The sequence below is a fragment of the Euleptes europaea genome, chromosome 18 (assembly GCF_029931775.1).
Source record: "Euleptes europaea isolate rEulEur1 chromosome 18, rEulEur1.hap1, whole genome shotgun sequence".
Taxonomy (NCBI): domain Eukaryota; kingdom Metazoa; phylum Chordata; class Lepidosauria; order Squamata; family Sphaerodactylidae; genus Euleptes; species Euleptes europaea.
Window position 1 is genome coordinate 40,005,757 of NC_079329.1, and position 19,880 is coordinate 40,025,636.

Consider the following 19,880-nt stretch of genomic DNA (forward strand, 5'->3'; position numbering starts at 1 on the left):
AATAACTATTCATTAATGTAGCAATGCTCACGCAGGTGCTGCAGAAACGAATGACGTTGCATTGACAAGCTAACATCGAATGTTATTGGAATGTCAAATGTCTATAAAACCTCTTGCGTTGCCCCTCCCTCGGTGTGACAGGATTGTGGAGCTCTTTGTCTGGATCCTGGATCACCCGGTTATGACTTCTTGGCCAATAAAGCAAGCCGTAAGCTCACACCATCCTCCATGCCCTCATTGTTCTAATTGGACTCTATGATAATGGGGGGGCACATCATGAGGGTGGGAAATGCAGAAAAGATGGCCTCCCTTCATCTTCAGTCTTAAAGGGCCAGGCCAGACATGTGCAGGGAGTTCCATATTTAGAGCACCTAGCAATTTTGGAAACTCAACATTCAGGAGCATGGGCTGCCAATTTGAATCTGGACCACAAAGGGAGGGTTTTTTTAGACTCCCCAGAAGTGCAGACCTAGTCTGAATCAGGTCCCCATGTGCCTGAAAACGCTCCAAACCTTTTTCAACATGCAGGTCTGGTCTGACCCTCTGAACTCTGGTATAACACGGTGGGAGTTCTACAACCTCCTTTTCTGAAAAACAACCCAGCAGACACTTAGAGGAAGAGGTTCCAGGCAGCCAGCTCTACAGGGGTGGCAGCCTGGGCCTGGCAGCTGCGTGAATGTTTTGCAGCCTAGAAGGAGGATGGAGGCCGGGCTGCAGCCTCCAGGCAGGATGAACAAAGTGTGTCAGAAACAACACAGGGCTGAAAGGAAAAGGGGTGAAGATGCAGCTGCCACTCCGAGCTGGGAGATACCGGGAGATTTCTGGGGCGAAGCCTGAGGAAGGTGGGGTTTGGGGAGGGGAGGGACTTCAATGCCATAGAGGCCACCTTTCAAAGTGGCCATTGTCTTGAGGGGAGCTGACCTCTGTCGCCTGGAGACAGAGAACTCCAACGACCAACTAGAGATTGGCACCCCTGGGTGAAGAGCAGTTTTACAGGCTTATTTATGATTAATTAGAATAGATGAGGAAAGAACACTACTGTGCTATGCGGAACTTTTTAAAACAAACACATAATTTAATAATTTAAATTTTTTTAACAGAAAATGACTGCTTAACCAAACAGACTTTGTGCTTTATTCATAACAAAAGTATCTACGTAGAAGTATAGAAATATGGTGCGTAGACATTTACAAAAAAACAACTGGCTCTAGCTTGTGACAGATCCTGGGGCTTTACTGCCCCCCCCCCTGCCCACAATGCCAGCCATCCTGTGAGGCCAGGCCACCGCCCATTGTGTCCCCAGAGATTGAATAATACTGGCTGGACAGGTGTTGGCCAAGAAGAATGTCCTTGTTCTTCCCTTGAGGAACCTTCCAGAACACGGTGTGGCTCAGAAGACGAGCCTCCCCCCAGCGACAACGTCCCATCATGTCCTCAAACAAAGAGCCCCTTTGGCTCACCTGAGGGAACGTGGCGGGCCACTGGCTGCTGTGGAGCAAATCCAGAGCAGGGACGTCGCCCTTCTCCAGGCATGGGGCTGGCTTGCTCTTGGCAGAGGATGGGGGACTGATTAGCGTCTCGGGAGACAGGGATCAGCCTCGCCCTGAGCCACGAGGCAAGAGCCACGGGCCCCGTCCGTTGGCTTCTGAGGTCCTGCACTGGAGCCGTTCCCTTGCTGAGGCCGGCCCAGCGCGCCATGGCTACGCGGCTTTCTTGTCCTTCTGGCTGAGCAGCTGGGAGACACAGTAAGGGACGAGGGCAGCAGCTGCCAGGGGCACCGCAGCACTCTTGCAGAAGGACAGCAGGTAGAAGAGCAGCTCCACTTTGGCAGGAGGCTTGAAAGAGTCAAAGAGGTGTAAGATCAGGAGTGAAGCGGCGATGCAGCCCAGCCGGAAGCTCAGCCGCTGCCCTCGCTTCCCTCTGCAGCTCTCCAGGTACATCGGGGAGTTGAGAGCCAGGCCGAGTCCAAAGAGGATGCCCAAGTTGCGCAAGAGGCCGGCAAAAGGCGTCGTGTCAAGGTGGACCCACTCCGGGTTCTCACACCACCTCTTGGCTTTCTCCAAGGTCCACAGGAGGTCCACACCCAGAACCTTGAGCAGGAGGTAGAAGCCCAGGGCAAAGGAGAAGAGGAAGAGAGTCGTGGCCACGTACCTCTGCAGGCTGGCGTTGTAGATGGCGTGTATACCCTGGAAAGATGCAGCAACCAACATGCCTGGTGTGGGGGAGAAGGGGCAGAGACGTCATTCATGCTCCCAGCTCTTGAACATTCTTGGGGTGGGGGGGAGGCTAGCAAAGCATTTTGCGATGTGCTTTGTAAAACAGGTTTGGTCTCTCCAAGGCTAACAAGAGTCCTGCATTGGCTCTGAGAAGCCAATTTCCACAAGTGTCCCTCAGCTCCCCCAACCTCATTCTGGAACTTGCGCCCATTGACCCATAGCCAAGACCAAGCTTGTTTTCTGCATATCACAAGAAGCTGCACGGCAGAAACCAGACTCTGCAGTGGGCAGCAGGTACTCGTGAAGAAACCGAAGCAAAGGAATAAATGTGCAGGCCCTCTGCTGTGGCAGCCTCTGAATGGGTTCTAGCGGATTGGGAGAAAATAGGCAGGAGCTGAACTGACCTGAGATGACTCCAGCAATGACTTGGTGAGGAAAATGGGCAGCGAGGAAGACCCGAGAGAGGCAGACACAGACCTGGATGGCCCAAAATGCAGCCCACAACACTGCCTGCAGGAAGCTGCCGAGGGAGAGAAATGGCACGGTGAGGGCAGGGGTAGGGGGCACCCATCTGGCCAGCAGGCATGCCTTTCTGCCCGGCCTCTCCTGAGCTCACTCGTGAGGCACAAGGTGAGTCCCCCTGGCAGCCACTTTCAAACGGCTCGGTTTCTGTGTGGTTTGGGCATTAGGGGAGACCCCAAGCCCTGATCCATTGTCATGCCGTCATGCTTTTCCTCCTGGCTTTGCAATTGAAACGTCAGCGGTGCAGGCCAACAAATCAAACTTTGGCTTGCCTCTCCATCCTTTCCTCAAGCTGCAAGTGGGTTTTCTGCCTTTTTATTTTCAAAAGGGCCATTTATAGGGTTGCCAACTGCCCAGTTGTGGCGTGCAATTGCCTGCCAATCAACCAGGCTGCCCCCCCCCCCCCCCGCGCTCCCAGGAACACTCCAGCCTCCCATTCCATACTGCAAGCCTGATTGGTCCCGATCTGGCTTGCAGCGTGGAAAGGGAGGCTGGAGCCTCCCTCCTAGCCCTGCCGTGGCCACGCTCTGTGGAGCGCTTCCACAGCAGGGCTAGGAAACCGGAAGTGGAATCAGGAGTGGGCAGGAATCCCTCCACCCAGCCCTGCCCATAAGAAGCTCCCGCCCAAGGTAAATGGGGACCCGGCAACCCTGGCCATTTATCAGTTAATTAAAAGGGACAAGGAAGCAAAACAGTGCTGGAGATTAGGGAGGGTGTCTTTTGGTGGGCCCCCCAAGGCCCCAAGTCAACACCTTACGCAGAGGGCTTCTGCTTCCAACTCACAGAGACGGTCCTTTTCAGGGCCTCATGATACCATTCCTCAGGGTCCCCACTTCCCCGGGAGCCTGGGGGGGGAGGGGGGAGAGAAACATCTGCTAATGGAAATACAGTCTGGATCCAGCCCTGTGAGATGTTGCTGTTTCCTTGCCCAGACATCTGACAGTGGCAGCGGCCTTGGGCAACCAGCCTCATTTTTTCTTTCCAGCACCGCCAGCCATCTGGAGCAAAACTGCCCGGTTTCGCACCATGAGACGGAGTCTCCTTTCCCACCACTGCCTCCAGCTCACAGTGCATCTTTTGTTACTCCTCCAGATACTACCGCTCACCGGTGTTTCCAGGACGGTTGTTTGTTCCCCACAATGAGGGAGAGAATGGCTGTGACAGTCACGTAGTACACGCCAGCGGAACCCATTGCATGTCCAGAGGGGCTTCCTACAGTGGGGAGAAAGTCAAGAGGTGTTGGCCCCTACTTTTCCCCCAAAGGTGTGGACTTCAGTAGTAGACTTCTCTCCCACTGGAGGCTTGCCAGAGTAGGGTTGCCAACCTCAGGTGGGGCCTGGAGATCTCCCAGAATTACAGCTGGTCTCCCAAACCACAGAGAACAGTTCCCCTGGAGAAAATGGCTGCTCTGAAGAATGGACTCTGTCCCTCCCCTTCCCAAACCTTGCCCTTCCCAGACTCCACCCCTAATCTCCAGGAATTTCCCAAACTGGAGTTGGCAAGCCTATGCCACAGAACTTCAGCAGCATTTTGCGGAATATCTGAGAGATTTCCACATTTAGCAAAAAAAATATTGTATGTTGGGGCTTCAACAGAAATTAGGGGAGGGGTATGTAGGTTTAGCTAAGATTTTATTACAATTGAGACTGGGCTGAGAAAGCAGCTAATTTGGTGTTTGACTGATTGCTCTTTGTTTTTAAATTTGGATTTTCATACTTTTTATTTTTTAAAATTTAGGTCTTTCATTGATCCTTCAGAAAAGAATGGAATGGAAAAGGGGGTGAAGAAATCTTGCAAAACTACCCAGGAGAAGGGTCTGTCACGTCTTGGGAAGGGCAGCAGGCCCAGAGAGATCACACATCCCGACGGCAGGTCTAGGTTAATCACGGGGGATTATCTTGAGACCCTGCCTTGATTAATCTATGCAAGCCACCCACCAACTGACGCAGAGGTGCCCGTGCACACGCAGCCAGGGTGAGAGGGAGTCAGAGAGCCCGCGTGGTGTAGTGATTAAGAGTGTCAGATTAGAATCTGGAAGACACAGCTTCAAATCTCCACTCATGCCATGGAATCTCACTGTGTGACCTTGGGCCAATTACAGTTTTTCTGCCTGACCTACCTCACAAGGTTGCTGTGAGGCGAATGATGTAAACCGCTTTGAGTCCCCATTGAGGAGAAAAGTGGGGTATGAATTAAACAAGGACATAAATAAATAAATACAGAGGGGGCTGGGGCTTGTTGGCAGAACATGTGCTTTGCAAGCAGGAAGTTTGAGGTTTAAACTCGGACATCTCAAATTTGAAAAGGCATCTCAGGGTCAGACTAATCCTGCATCTTCAAAACATTTTCTTGAGATCAAAGCAACTGTGGAGGGATCTAAATTAAGGTAGTGGCATGTGGAGGACGACCATTTTTCCTGTGCTGTTTTTCTGATTTTATAGAAGGAGAGAGAGAGCTGCAATCTGACTGCAGTGGGCAAACATGCAGAGACCTATCGAGAGAGAAAGGGTTGAACGGCTCTTTCTCCCCCAACACAGTGCCCTGATTTGATGGGGGGGGGGGGGCGTTGCTTTAGTCTTTATTTGCAGCTGCAAATAAACTGATTTATCGAACTCCGGTCTGAAGGGTCTCTCTGTTCTAGCCCTATTTTGCCCTAACACCATGTTGGTCTGCAGTAGAACAGCTGCATTCGAGTCCAGTAGCATCTTAGAGACCAAGAAGATTTTTGCTTTAGAGACCAAAATGAAAATCTTCTCCGTCTCTCAGGAGCTCCTGGACTCGAATCCAGCTGTTCTTCTGCAGATTCCCATGGCTGCCCTCTGAAACTAGGAGAAATTGAATTCCCTCCAAATCTCCAGGAATTTCCCAAGCCAGAGTTGGCAAAGGTACTCAGCCTGAGATAAAAGATTGGGCTAGACGGATCCTGAATATAACAGCAGAAGGGAGATAACATCTCCCTTGGATTCTGGGCAGCTGACAGCTACGCCTAATGTAACCAGGCTAAAATACTGCTTCCATCCCTTAATCACAGGTATCCTGCTAGCAAGTCCCCCACCCCACCCAAGTGGGGCCTCATTCCCTGGGCTCAGCTCTGCCCCATCTTGCCTCGTCCCAGTGCAGTGGGTGCTTTGGCATCTCACCTGGGCCGGTCTCACAGGTCACAGGGAACTGCTGGATTGAAGGGGCTGAGGTGTTGTGGTAGAAACCGGTCTCGTGCACCCACCAGTAGGGTCTCTGTCCAAATAGGATCCTGCAGGAAGAAGGACAATTAGGGGCTTCCCCAAGAGCAGTGGTGGCTAGAGCCCAAAGCCAAACAAAGCCTCATGCCCCAGGGCAGCCATACAGCCTTGCTAGACAAGGCACCCCCTTGGGCAGAGCGAGGACCCACCGCTTCCTGTTGAGTCTGCCTGAGAAATAAACCCTCCTTTTTCCAAGAGGCTGTCTCAACAGGGACAACTGAGGGCCTTTCCTCCCTCCTTTAGACCCAGGAAAACCGACCACCAGGCTGGGGTTGAATGGGCAGGGAGGAAGGGGGAGGGAGAGACGGTGGGAGAGAATGAAGGGGGGGGGGCAGAAGATCTGGTCTCATCCAGGCCACCCTAGCAGCTGATCTAAATACTCCAAGAAGCAGCTGGAATGAACTGCATGGTGTGGCCATTCCTGCAATGGTTAGGGTTGGGCCAGGTGTCCCCCCCCCCGGCCACCAGCTGGAGATGGTGGGGGGGGGCGTAGGGTTGCCAGATCCAGGTTGGGAGATGCCTGGATATTTGGGAATGGAGCCTGGGGAGGACCTCAGTGGGGTGCAATGCCACAGAGACCCCCCTCCAAAGCAGCCATTTTCTCCAGGGGAACTGATCTCTGTAGTCTGGAGATGAGCTGTAATTCCGGGGGATCCCCAGGTCCCACCTGGAGGCTGCTGGCATCCCTAGGTTCATTTGTAAAAAACAAAAAGTGGTGCCAGAATGCAAGGTGGAAGACCTTCCTTCCTGTTCCCAAATAGGCAGGAGCTAGCTGGTGAGAGCCAGCATGGTGTAGTGGTTAAGAGCTGAGAACTGGGCTCAATTCTCCAATCCTCCACATGTTGGGTGACCCTGGGCCAATCACAGTTCTCTCAGAACTCTCTCAGCCCACACGGAGGCCATGGCAAGCCATCTCTGATTGTCTCTTGCCTTGAAACCCCCCCCCCCACACACACACACACCCACAGCTGGTGACTCAGTGGGGAAGGCAAGCACTCTGCATATGCCAGAGGCATTCTCTGTTGCCAACAACATGGCTCACTCCAAGGCTGAGCCCTGGGGCTGAAATTCTGGGGCTGAAGCCTGGAGCAAATGCAAGAGCTCTGCTGAATGGGCAAGCCACTCACCACTTGAAGACAAGGTTCAACCAGTCACCAATCACAGCCACCCAGATGAGTTTGATGCCCACAGCCTCACAGAGATGGAACCAGATGGGGAAGAGGATAAAGAAGGTGTTTCGGAGGTCAGCAGCAAAAGAGACAAAGAGGAACCAATCCTGGGACCCTGGGTAGCTAGCCTGGAGGTAGTGTGTGGCTTGGATGCCTGAGTGGTGAAGGAGGTCCATGCCGGCCTCCATGCTGCCGGTGACTGAGCGCCTGTTTTGGTCTGGGCTGAAACCGCACAGCGCCTCCCCAGGCTCCGTCTCACAGCCTTTTATCCCCTATTGTGTGCGGCAAGTTGAGCTTTGGACCTAAAATCACTTTGGTCACAAAACAGCTCCCGGTCAAAGGTGCTTCCCCCCACTGGCTTGGGACAAACAAGTTTAGAGTCATTTATGTAAGGGGGACAAACCAGCCATCCCAAACAGCCTGATGCCATCATGGTGGTGGTGGTAACTCTTTGCAGTGACGCAATCATGCAAACATTAAATCTCTATTCCCCCACCCCACCCCAGTTTTAAAAAAAGACTAAAAAACAGGCATCATTACCTTTTCTTCTGGGCATGCTCTCCCATTTGGAGATAGAGGCAACTTGTTATATGATGCATACTTTTCCAGGTTTTAAAATGGTAGAGAGAGGTAACCCAGCTACCCTGCCCCCCCCGCCCCCCCCCCCAAGTCAGCTGCAACAATTCTATCTAAACGTCATTAACATTAATGGACATTTAAAACACAACAGGGAACAGCAGGGCCTGCAAAGACTTGGGGAGGGGGTGGAAGATGGGGAGGGGGGTTTCCCTCCTCTTTATAGCACAATCACTGTACATTGCTCAGGTCTGAGGGTCCAGAATGACATATATTTACCTCTCCCTCTCTGAAATGCTTGTAAGAGTCCATCTTGTATGTTTGTGTTTAGGGATTTTTGTCCCAAAGTGCATCACTTGACCCTTAAGCTGAATAGGGTTGCCAGGTCCCGTCCCCCTAGCCACCAGTGGAGAATTGGGGGGGGGGGATATGGTTGCCAGATCCAGGTTGGGAAAGTCCTGGCAATTTTTAGATGGAGCCTGGGGAGGACAGGGACCTCAGTGGGGTGCAATGCCACGGAGTCCACCCTCCAAAGCAGCCTTTTTTTTCCAGAGGAACTGAGCTCTGTAGTCTGGAGATGAACTGTAATTCCGGGGGATCCCCAGGTCCCAGCAGGAGGCTGCTGGCATCCCTAATGCTGAACCTCACCTGGCAGTTTATTGCCTGTTCCCCAAGCTGAGAGAGCTCTGCAGCCTGCTTGGATTTCTGCCATCCTGAATCAGGTCATCAGTCTTGAGAGCATCTCTCCTTAAGAACAGATAACACAGCCAGCCTTTGTACATCTGGCCTTGAGAAACACACATCCCTCGGCACTGGTTCTAAGATATGTCCAGTTTGTCTCCTTGCTGCATCTCTCTGAAAAAATAGATTTCCAAACAGTGAAAGAGGATGAGGCCTGTCGTTCTTGAGAAGAGCCCAGCTTTGGACACACACAAGCCTTCTTCGGGCCCCTTCATCTCCAGATGGGCTCTGCCTTTCTTGGCTCCAGTTCATGCTAAGCAGTTTCTCTCAGGCCACCGCCTGCACATGGTCCAGACAGTCAATGCTGACTTGAGTCAGTCTTGGGGGACGTCATTGATCCTGCCTTGCCGAGGGTCACTTTCTGATCTCCGCAGCAAGAAATAGCAACTGAAGCTACTTGACAGAGGCCATTTCGGGTGTGGGCATCGGCAGACTGGAGCAGCACCATGTCACAGACATGCTAACACCTTTCGCAAGGCAGGTTTTGCTGCATTTTGGAGGTTTTTTTTTAATAGCGGTAGGAAAAAAGTTAATCCTAAAAATTAAGGAAGTTGCCATTTGTTTAGTGAAAATGTCGGGAGGTGATGAACATACTCTGCAAGAGTCTTGAAACTCCCCTCCCCCCAGGATGGATACCAGGACAAGGGTGGGCTAGCGTGAGGGAGAGGAACTTGGGGTACCTTCAGCAGACTGAAATGTCTAGGAAAATACAGAGCATCACAACCACACGGGATCTGCTTTGTACCCCACGAGAATGAAAGAGCACATCCTGCCAAGTGAATAATCCGAGATGGGGCGTGGGAGGAGAGACCGCCCCAGACACCAGTGGCCCCAGAGATCAGTGTTCCAGAGGGGCCGCTGCATTTATCTGTTGTGGCAAAACCAAGCAGGAGGTTTGTGGCACCTTAAACTCTAATCTGATTTTATTCTGGCGCAAACTTTTGTAGCCCAAATACAGGTGATGGATTCTCAGTAGGACAAGACCTGTGAAATGCAGGAAGCAGGGGGTGAAGTATAACCAAGACAAGATCAGGGACCGTTCCACTAGTCTAATGGGACATTTCCCTCATTTTGCCAAAATAGTTAGCAGGTTTTACCAAGACAGGCAGCAGCTATTGATTAAGGAACCCCAAATCCAAGTCCCCTGGTAGGGGGAGAGATCGTTTCATTAGACTGTGTAGGAATGGGAACTGTGCACGTGAGCAGGGGCTTCCAGTGTCCAGGTGAGGTCTGGAGATCTCCCAGAATTACAATTGGTCTCCTGACAGAGATCAGTTCTCCCAGAGAAAGTGGTGGCTTTGGAGACTGTATGGCATTATACCCTGCTGAGTTCCCTCCTCAGATCTCACCCTTTCCAGGTCCCACCTCCAAATCTAGAGGAATTTCTCAACTAGGGTTGCCAACCTCCAGGTACTAGCTGGAGATCTGCTATTATAACTGATCTCCAGCCAGTAGAGATCAGTTCACTTGGAGAAAATGGTCGTTTTGGCAATTGGACTCTATTGCATTGAAGTTAGGGTTGCCAGGTCCCTCTTTGCTGCCGGCAAGAGTTTTTTGGGGCAGAGCCTGAGGAGGGCAGGCTTTGAGGAGGGGAGGGACTTCAGTGTCATAGAGTCCTATTGCCAAAGCAGCCATTTTCTCCAGGTAAACTGATCAGCTGGAGATCAGTTGTAACAGCAGGAGATCTCCAGCTAGTACCTGAAGGTTGGCAACCCTAACTGAAGTCCCCCAAACCTCCCATCAGTGGCGAAGAGGGACCTAGGGTTGCCAAGTGCCCAGTGGTGGTGGGTAAAATCCCACCAATACACCGGGCTGCCCGCCGACCAGCTGAGGGTTGGCGGGCACCATGTGCACGTGTGCATGCGTGGCACGCCTACGTCGCTTCCGGGTTTACCTGGAAAGAACGCGGACGCTCTTGCAACTTCAGCCGAAACTCTATGGTTTCCATAGAGTTTCGGCTGAGATTGATAGTGTCCGCATCGCTTCCGAGTAAACCCGGAAGTGACGCAGGTGCGTCGCGCAGGGTGCGTGCGCTCCAGAAAACCTCCCACCCATGGACCGACAGGACCTGGTAAGCCTAAGGATCTGGCAACCCTATTCTCAACCCAGAGTTGGCAGCAGGACATGTGAAGGGCAATTCCCAATAATCACCCAGGGAACCCTGAGATAAGGCCAGAACTAGGTGTGGGGTGCATGTGTGTGTTGTAAGACCTGGAGCCAAGAAGTTGGAGAGGAAAGGAAAATTCATTTTAGCTAAGCCCTGGGCTTACTCTTCTGGGAAGCAAGCACGTGAGGACTGTCACTATGTATCTGAATCCAAATTCCTCTTCCTGAGGAAAATTGATGTCCTTTTCCTGTTTATTACTGGTGCTGCCTGTTCTTCATGTGTTCCTAGAAGCCCTGATAACATTGCAGGCTGTGGCATCCAAACGAACATTCCCCTCCAAAACATGATGTTGTCCACACTCAGTGTCTCTGGGACGAGCAGGGTTAATGATTTGTGGCTAGCCAGTGAAAAGGCTCAGCTTATCTCTGCTCAGCAACGAAAGTCCAAGCGGGGGGCCCTTGACCCACCGCAGTCTGCGTAGGCAACGGCCATGTCCCCAAAGGCCAGGACAGTGCAGACGTGGAACTGGAATCCAGGAAGGTCCAACAGCAGCCGCTCTCTGACCTCCCCCCCCCCACCCGCCAGCTGCTTCGCACGGCTCATTCTGTGCCCCATCCAAAGCCAAAACCCACTCTTAGGAGTCACAGGGGGTGGTGTTCCTGTAAGTCAGATAACTGAAGGAAAAGAGCAAACTCTAACCAGGCTTCATCTGGACCTTTCTGCAGGGTGTTTTTGGCACAGTCCACAGGGAAGAGCGCTCCACCAGCACTAATGAAGTCAATGGGGCAGCGCAAGCCAATTAGTCACCACCAGCATTTTACTTCTAGTAAGGTCGTTTACTAGGGTTGCCACCCTCCAGGTAGTAGCTGGAGATCTCCTGCTATTACAGTGGATATCCAGCCAATAGAGATCAGTTCTCCTGGAGAAAATGGCCACTTTGGCAACTGGACTCTATGGCATTGAAGTCCCTCCCCTCCCCAAACCCCACCCTCCTAAGGCTCCGCCCCCAAAACCTCCCGCTGGTAGTGAAGAGGGACCTGGTAACCCTATTGTTTACTCATGGCTATGATGTCATTTGTTTGTCCCTCTAATTTCTCACGCTTTTCTATTCCAAGTTAAAAAAAACGAATGCAAGGTGAATTCCGCCCTGCATCAATCCCACGAATGATCAGGGAGGGATGTTCCCATGCGTGGCACCGTGAGTTTACTTGGGGAGTGGTTGTCATTCTCGTCACCGCTTTGTGATTGGCTGAGGCTGGAAATGGGTTGACCTTACACCTAGTGTTTCTTTTTTTTCCCAAAAAAATTTTTATACTGGAATGCCGGTATACCGTCGCATCAACATAAAACATAAAACATCCGTTTTTTTTCTGCAAGCATGGTTTCACATCTCCCCCCTGCTCTTGAATCTGTTTTTACCTGCCTGCGCAAAAAAAAACCCCAAAACACCTCACCCAGTGTTAAGAATCTACTTCCATCTCGCAGGGCGCCCCCTCGATGAAGACGGTGGTCGAGAGCTTGTCAACGGTGTGGACCTTGTGCAGCGCAAGGGTGTGGACGCGGCAGCGATCGCAGCGGTCCCGGCACGGGGACCCGGAGTCGTTGTTGTCAGAGAGAGCGTGGACCAGTCGGGCGGTGCCATCCTTCTTTTCCGGGCGAGACGGCTTCCTCAACAAGCGGCAGACCTTGGCGATGTGGCCGGAACACCCGCACACCCTGCAGTGAGCATCGCGGAATCGGCACGTACGGCGGTCATGGAGGTCGCCGCAGCTGGCGCAGGCCCTAGAAGCCGGGCCCCATGGCTTGGGCGCCCTGGCAGTCATTTTGTGGGCCTCGTCACTGGAGTCGCCGTTGCTGGCGTGTCCAAAATGGACGAGCGCAGTCTCTCTTGAGCCCCTGGCAGAGGAGGCGGCGGCGTGGTCCCCAATACGCTCGTCACGGTCCTCAGACTCTGCCGCAGTCACCTCCTCGACGGCCAGTGCCAGCGTTGCCTCCTTCTTCCCTTTCGTGCAGCTAGGCACCTTCGCGTCCTGGATGCCGAACACGAACCGGTCCCGGAGCATCTCGTCGAGGGCTGAGAAAGCGCAGGACCGTGCGATCTGGTGGAGAGCGGCGAGGTACTCAGCAGCGGTCTCCCCAGGGTGTTGTTTGCGGAAGTGGAAATCATGGCGGCGGGTCAACACCGTGGGCTGAGGGGTGAAATGGCCGCCCAGCACCGTCATGATGGTGTCGAAGGCGGTCTCCTCGAGCTTTGCAGGGGCCACGAGGGTCTGGGTCAGCTGGAATGTCCGGGGCCCGCAGACGCTGAGGAAAACTGCCCGCTTCTACTCAGCGTCCGTGAACATATTCGCCACCATGAAGAAGGAGACGTGGGAAGCGTAGCTCTCCCAGTCGCCAGGGTTGGAGATGTCGAATGCCTCCAACGAACCCATGGTGGCCATGAGTGCGGTGTGGTCGTCTCTCCCAAGAATCTAAGTGAATCAGCAATCGGGCCGGGCTGCCTACTGGACACAGCAAGGTCGCGGAGCGAGGCGGTAGCTGTGGGACAGCCGGCGTGTGATTCAGCGATGCGGTCACTACGAACGGCGGAGCGGGAGTGATTCAGCAGGTCAGCCGGGTCGCTCTCCAGTCCTCGTCGCCACTGTTAAGTCCACGTGGGAAGGATTCACGAGATCAGAGATGGAGTTCACCAACACAACTTTATTTGATTTCAGCACAGAACTAACTTACACACTGAACGTGCCCTGCTTATATGCCCCCCTGGCCACCTGCGGCCACTCCCCCCGATCCGTGATGGGGGGGAATACCCTCTTGGTGACCGATGGGACATGCTGGCTTAGGGCCAATAGGATCCGTTTGCTTAGCCAATCGGGCGAGGAGGGTTCAGGATCCTTCGTGCGGAGCTCAAGCTCCTGGGTCTCCCCTTGCTTACTACCCTACTAAATACATACACAACACCCAGCATCATGAATTTTTTAGAGTGCAGCGAGGTGGCGGGGGGGGGGGCGGTGAAAGAGCTCTGAGGGTGTGTGGGGAGGCTTCCAGCAGGCTGTGGAGGAGGGCTGCTTCTTCGTTCTTGGCGGGGAGGGGGGCAGACCTACTCTCGTTCCTTCTCACATTGTTCCTTCCGGCAGCAGAAAGGTATGTGTGTGTGTGTTGGCGAGCAATGGCTGAAGTGAAGTGGGGGGGGGAGAGTCTGTTGGAGGCGTGTCAGAATGCAATGGAGTCGACCCACGTGCTGAGAAATGCACCAGCAAGCACCCATGATAGCCATAAAACTTATTTTCGCTTAAAAAGTGGGACGGAAAAACCAGAGGAAGTTGCACAACGGAGGTAGGTTGGACCTGCAGGCTGGAGATGATCATGTGTTTCAACAGAGATTTGCTACATTTGCGGGAGAATCGCAAGGCAAAACAGCCAATGGTTTTGACCTATATCTAATAGTTAAGTGGGTGATCCCATGACAATCCTAAAAGAGCACAATGGAGCCTAGGATTCCCAACCTCCAGGTAGTAGCTGGAGACCTCTGTATTACAATTGATCTCCAGCCGGTTCACCTGGAGAAAATGGCTGCTTTGGCAATTAGACTCTATGACATTGAAGTCCCTCCCCTCCCCAAACCCCACCCTCCTCAAGCTCCATTAGGGTTTCCAGCTCCGGGCTGGGAAATACCTGGTGATTAACTCACAGGGGAAAAAATGTGGGTTTCTGTCCACTTACGGGGCTCCCCAAATGTGCAGAGAAACAGGTCTGTAAATTAACCTATACATAAAGCAGGGATCCCCAACCTTTTTGAGCCTGTGGGTTCATTTGGAATTCTGACCCGGCATGGTGGGCACAGCAACAAAATGGCTGCCACAAAATGACTGCTGTAGGAGGCGGAGCCAGCTGCAAAATGATTGCCCCATTTTAATTTCAGCAACAGTGTAGATCCTTGTGCTGTGGTGGCAGCTGCTGCCAAAGCAACATTTTAAAAAATCTGCACAGCCAATCAAATCTCCAATAGAAGCCTTGCTGGGAAAAGCCTTACCTGGCCCCACCCACTTCCTAATGACACTTGGCAGGGCACCAGAAAAGGTGTCAGAGAGCGCAATGATCCCTGACATAAAGGGAGGGGACACAAAGAGAGAGCCTGGATCTGCTCCAGGAGCCACAAATTTGGTTTGCCAATCTCCAGGTGGTAACTGGAGATCTCCCAGAATTGCAGCTGATTTCCAGACTACATGGCTTGCTTGCTTGCTTGCTTGCTTGCTTGCTTGCTTATTTATTTATTTATTTATTTATTTATTTATTTATTGTTTTAAACATTTATTCAACTTCTAGAGAAAATGGCTGCTTTGGAAGGTAGATTGTATGGCATTATACCCTTCAGAGGTCCTTCCCCTTCCTAAACCCCACCCTCCAGGTCTCCACTCTCAAATCTCCAGGTATTTCCGAATCTGGAGTTGGCAGCCCTACCACAAATCCATCGGATTGCTTCCAAAAAATTTTGTCTGTTGATCCCAGCATGCCAAGGGTGCAACCAGATGTGCCCAAGTGAAGTCAGCAAAACATTCCACGTAGGATGCTGATGGAGATGGAGGGACCTCAGAATCATCACCTGAACTGCCCGCCCTGCCGCACACGCCTTAATGCTCAGCCTGGTGAAGAGTTCCGGTGAAGTCAACAGCTCACATGCTGTGTCTTTGTGCTTGGTCTGAATAAACAGTATTCAATGGCTTTTGGTTCTACTTTGGCTCTGGGGAGTTTCAACCCTAATGCAATGTCTTACCCAGCAACCTCTGGGAAGCGGCAGCTCTTCCCCCCCACCCTGTCTGTCCGCAATTGTTGGAACTGGAAACAGAAGGCAAGCCAGCAAGGGAAGGAGGGACGGGCCAAAGAGGGGAGAGTCTGGCCTTTTCTACTAGAGGGAAGAAATGAGCATGCCTGGTTGGTGTGTGTACATTTATTAACATGAATGCAAATTTAACAGTTCCTCATTGCCAAACATTGCAATTTAGCTAAAATGGGGGAAAGACCATGAACCAAGTTCTGTGTTTTAGAACAGTCCAATTTTACATTGCAAATTAAAAACTAGCCTACTTATTCCCAACAGCATCAGTGCACGTAAGTTGAAAGGAACCACGAGAACTAGAAGCAGAACAGACAAGGAGTCAGGGCAGCAGGCTGAGCTCAGCCGCGTTCAGCATTCCAGCGGCTGTTTGTGTGCTGGGGAGCCTCTGCACCCAGCAGGGCCTCTTCTAGCCCCCTCCCCGCCCATGCCACCCACCCATGAAGCCAGGGAAGGAGAACTCAAGCACAAAACCCTGCTGGGGATTCTGGCACCCTCTGGCCAGGAGGCGGAAAGGGCCTTGCAGCACATCCCACCCCTCCCCCCTCGCCTGTTGCCGGCCTGGGCCTGGCCCCCCTCACGCTATCCACGCCCAGCCCAAACATCCAACCCACACCGCTTGCCTGCTCCAAGGTCCCCCACGTCTGGCTTGCTGGCGAGGAGCAGGTAGAAGAGGGAGGGAGCTGATGGTGTTGGGGTGCTTGAAGGATTTGGGGGTACTTATTATCATCTCGCCCAGAGGGGCATGCGGGGGGGGGGCTAAACTCCCACCTGGCAGAGGACACAACAATATGGAGCTTTTCCTACTTCTTGCCCTGCTTTATCCTTTGGAGGGTCGGTGGCAGAGGAGGGATTTTGCTTTCCCCCCCCAGCTTGCTTAGGAAATGCCCACCTCTATTTGCAGCTGGCGCAAAGAAGCCAGCAGAAGGAGGCTCTGGTCTTGTCCTCAGAAACGGGCCCGGTGGTGCTCACAGCTCCTCCCCTTGGCCAACCTTTGCCCGACGAAGCCCCGCAGCCAGTCGGCCGGCCGGCCTCCCTGGTTTTCCCAGTGGAGCAGCTGGCCTTCATGTCTTCCAGCTCGACATCTTGGCACAGGAAGGTTTGGTCTGAGAGGGGGCCAGCCGGAAGGGAGGGCCAAGGAGGACAAGGGGCAATGGGGAAGAGCCCACTCCTCCCCCCCACAGCCCGGCATTCGGGCTCTTGTTCACCGAGGAGGAGAGATGGACTCCCAAGAAGCTCAGCTGGGGAAAAGCCTGCCTGGAAGTCAAGCCCTCTGTCTTGGGTGCCTGGCCCACGGGCAAGACCTGCCGCTGGCTGAGGTGGCTGGCCGAGGGTTGCCAACTGCCAGGTGGTGGCCGGAGACCTCCTACTATCACAACTGATCTCCAGGCGACAGGGATCAGTTCACCTGGAGAAAATGGATGCTTTGGAAGGAGGACTCTATGACATTAAACATCATTAAAGTACCTCCTCTCTCCAACCCCGCCTTCCTCAGGCTCCACCCCCAAAATCTCCAGGTATTTCCCAACCTGGAGCTGGCAACCCTCGGCTGGCCACCTATGAAATCTGGACACGCTCTGTGCCATCTTCCTGTGGGTGATGATTCCCTGTGCTCCCAGGCAGAGTCCTGCCACTGAAGCAAGCAGCTCCTAGCGTTGCCCGGTCCCCCCTGGCCAATGGCAGGGGGGTGGGGGATGGGGGGAAGGGTTGGCAGATCCTGGTTGGGAAACTCCTGGAGATTTGAGGATAGAGCCTGAGGAGGACAGGGACCTCAGGGGGGGCACAGTGCCATAGAGTCCACCCTCCAAAGCACCCATTTTCTCCAGGGGAACCGATCTCTGTAGTCTGGAGAGCCAATATGGTGTCGTGGTTAAGAGCAGCGGACTATAATCTGGAGAACCGGGTTCAATACCCCACTCCACATGAAGCCTGCTGGGTGACCTTGGGCTAGTCACAGCTCTCTCAGAACTCTATCAGCCCCCCCTACCTCACAAGGTGCCTGCTGTGAGGAGGGGAAGGGAAGGCGATTGTAAGCCGCTTTGAGTCTCCCTTAAAGGTAGAGAAAAAGTGAGGTATAAAACCAATTCTTCTTCTTGGGAATGAGCTGTAATTCTGGGAGGTGCCCAGGTCCCACCTGAAGCCTGGTAACCCTCACAAAGCACTTTGAGTGATCCATGCGCAGCAGTGTCTGGATACTTCCGGATTGTTTCGACCTCCGCATTGTGTTCCAAGCTCAGAATCCTTAGTAGCAAATAGCATTTCCATCCTTAGGCTGCCAAACTAAACTTGTTAGATTCGCGTGCAGCTGCACCTTAGAGACCAAAAGGGGTTTCAGCGTATGAGCTTTCGAGAGTCACAGCTCCCTTCATCAGACACAACTAAACCTGGGTGTCTGTGGGCAACAGCCAGAGGAATGCCCAAAGCCTGTGATCAGAGGAGGAGGGGGCACATGACCGGGGGGAGGCCACAGGGCCCGGCCTGAGTGAAGCCCCTTACCTCACGAGGATCGATTCATATCATTCCAAAAATGACAATGTTGTTTTCATGACTCGGATTTTGGGATGAGATTGTTTATAGGGGAGGGCTGCGTCGCCAGACCCAGAGAAATTGGGGGGGGGGGGTGTTCCCATTGGGGTGGGGAGGACAAAGATTGCTTTTACTTCCACTCTCTTGCTCTTCTGAATCAGCAGTCTGGCAATGGCAAACGCAAGGGTCCTCTGTGGCCAGCCTAGCCCTCATATGCAGGGAGACGACATCTTGTAATGCTCAAGCGCAGGGCTCTGTTAAGCTGGAAGGCAAATATTAGGGTGGTTTTTATGCCTTCACGTGATGGCCCCCAGCCCCACCCTCTTTGATTCTAAAGCCGACAGGGAAGGGGCTGCAGCATCCCCTGACTTTGGCGCCCAAGATGCAGGCCAGCGGTTATCTTCTACCCAATGATTTCATCATCTTGGGTTTGGTATAACTGGCACCAAGGGCACTAGAGTAAGGTGGGCTGTCAATTGGAGAGGCAGTGAACACTGGCATGTTTGCCTGGGAAGAGAGGCCAGGCGGGTGCTTGTGCCCCTGAGTGCCTCGGGTCAGAGTCTCCGTGAGAGCAAGCAGGCGCTCACGTGAACAGGCTCTGGGGAGCCATCGGCCTCAGCTGTTACAGGGCTGCTCAGAACAGTTTGTAACAGAAGCCTCCGTCCAAAGTTGAAGAGGGCAGCGCTCCCTGACGTTCACTCAGATACGGGGCGTTGTTGACCACAGACAATGAGGCAGGCTGTGCCAGGCAAGAGGTGCCCGAAGCCAAGGGCAATTGATCCCTCTTCACCCCCTTCCAACCTCTCGATCAATACAGTTGTTACATATTAACCCTCCTCCTGTTTTGGCCTGGCTGCGCAAGGAGCCGCCTCTCACCGAGTACTTGCAGGTGTGCCACAACAAAGACCCAGGTGGCCCCAAAGTCCCAACATGTGGGCCCTTCCCTTTCCTCCCTCATCCACTGCCTTCAAAGGGACAATGTGCATAGTTTGTGCCACTGGGGTAGGGGGGAGGAGGAGGAGCTTTAAAAAAACGGAGCAGAGTAATTCAGCACGCAGCATTCCCCTTCTGTGCAGAAGGAGAGGCCGGCCTGATTTTGCCCTGCGCCTCTTGCTTAACCGCCCTCTCCATCCGTGGCCCTTTTCCTGACGCTCCCCTCCACCACTGTATAGACTGCTGGGGAAGATGGGCCCGTTTCTCCTCCTGCAGATCTCTGATCTCAAGGATACACTCATATTGCAGGCAGCTGAAACTGGGGAGGCACCAGTCTGTTGTGTCACACTTCTGTTAAGCTGTTGTGCCCCCACCCCCAGCAGGAGATTCCCGTAGGAGAGCTGGGTGGAAAATCAAACACACAAGACAACAGGATGTATTCTTGTGGCACCATAAGAGTGAATGGATTTGTTGTGGCAAAAGCTTTCACAGACCACAGCGCACGTCCTCAGACGCTGCATCAATATGTCCATGAGGATACACCGCATGCAGCGTGTGATGAAGCACACACTGGTCCAGGAAAGCTTTTGCCATGAAGAAGGAACCTCCGGACTCCCTTTTCTTTCAGCGCTGGGCTCTGAGCTTAAACGATTACTGCCACTTCCTCTTTGCCCCCCCCCCAAAATAATAAAAGTAGTGGTTCATATCTCATATCCCCTTGTGGTGCACAATGAGTGTGTAACTTTGAACAAGGGCATATTCAGTCCCAACTATTGCAGCACCAGCCACATTGTCAAGCATTCTCTGAGCCCCGAATGACAGCTGTTGCCCAGTAGGAAACCAGCAAAGGAACGGAGTGTGCGAATGCAGTCACGGCCTCCCAATAAAAAAAAAATTGTGGGAGGGGGAGTGGCAGGAGAGACCATCAGAGGTTTAGCTTTAAGCGCATGGCAAGCCGGTTCTAGCCCTTCTCCAATATGCATAGAGAGCATCACCACCTCCTGCCTCAACCCACACTGG

The 19,880-nt window shown here is 53.0% G+C and overlaps 1 protein-coding gene across 1 annotated transcript; it reads right to left on the reverse strand.

Annotated features, from left to right (window-relative positions):
• Nucleotides 1–1,700: 1,700 nt before the first annotated feature.
• On the reverse strand, nt 1,701–7,334 carry LOC130490917 (glucose-6-phosphatase catalytic subunit 1-like). Its single transcript, XM_056864720.1, has 5 exons — nt 7,105–7,334; nt 5,879–5,988; nt 3,845–3,950; nt 2,621–2,736; nt 1,701–2,212 (listed from the first exon to the last, which is right to left on the reverse strand). The coding sequence occupies exons 1-5, from the start codon at nt 7,332–7,334 to the stop codon at nt 1,701–1,703; spliced, it is 1,074 nt and encodes a 357-aa protein (XP_056720698.1).
• Between the last annotated feature and the right edge of the window lie 12,546 nt (nt 7,335–19,880).

What these genes read in the sequence shown, in the direction of transcription:
- LOC130490917 (XM_056864720.1), bottom strand. Translation starts at nt 7,334, where the DNA reads ATGGAGGCCGGCATGGACCTCCTTCACCACTCAGGCATCCAAGCCACA. An exon ending in TTGAACCTTGTCTTCAAGTG is followed by an intron (nt 5,989 to 7,104) that starts GTGAGTGGCTTG and finishes TTCTTCCTGCAG; the next exon opens with GATCCTATTTGGACAGAGAC. An exon ending in CATTGCTGGAGTCATCTCAG is followed by an intron (nt 2,213 to 2,620) that starts GTCAGTTCAGCT and finishes CCCCCACACCAG; the next exon opens with GCATGTTGGTTGCTGCATCT.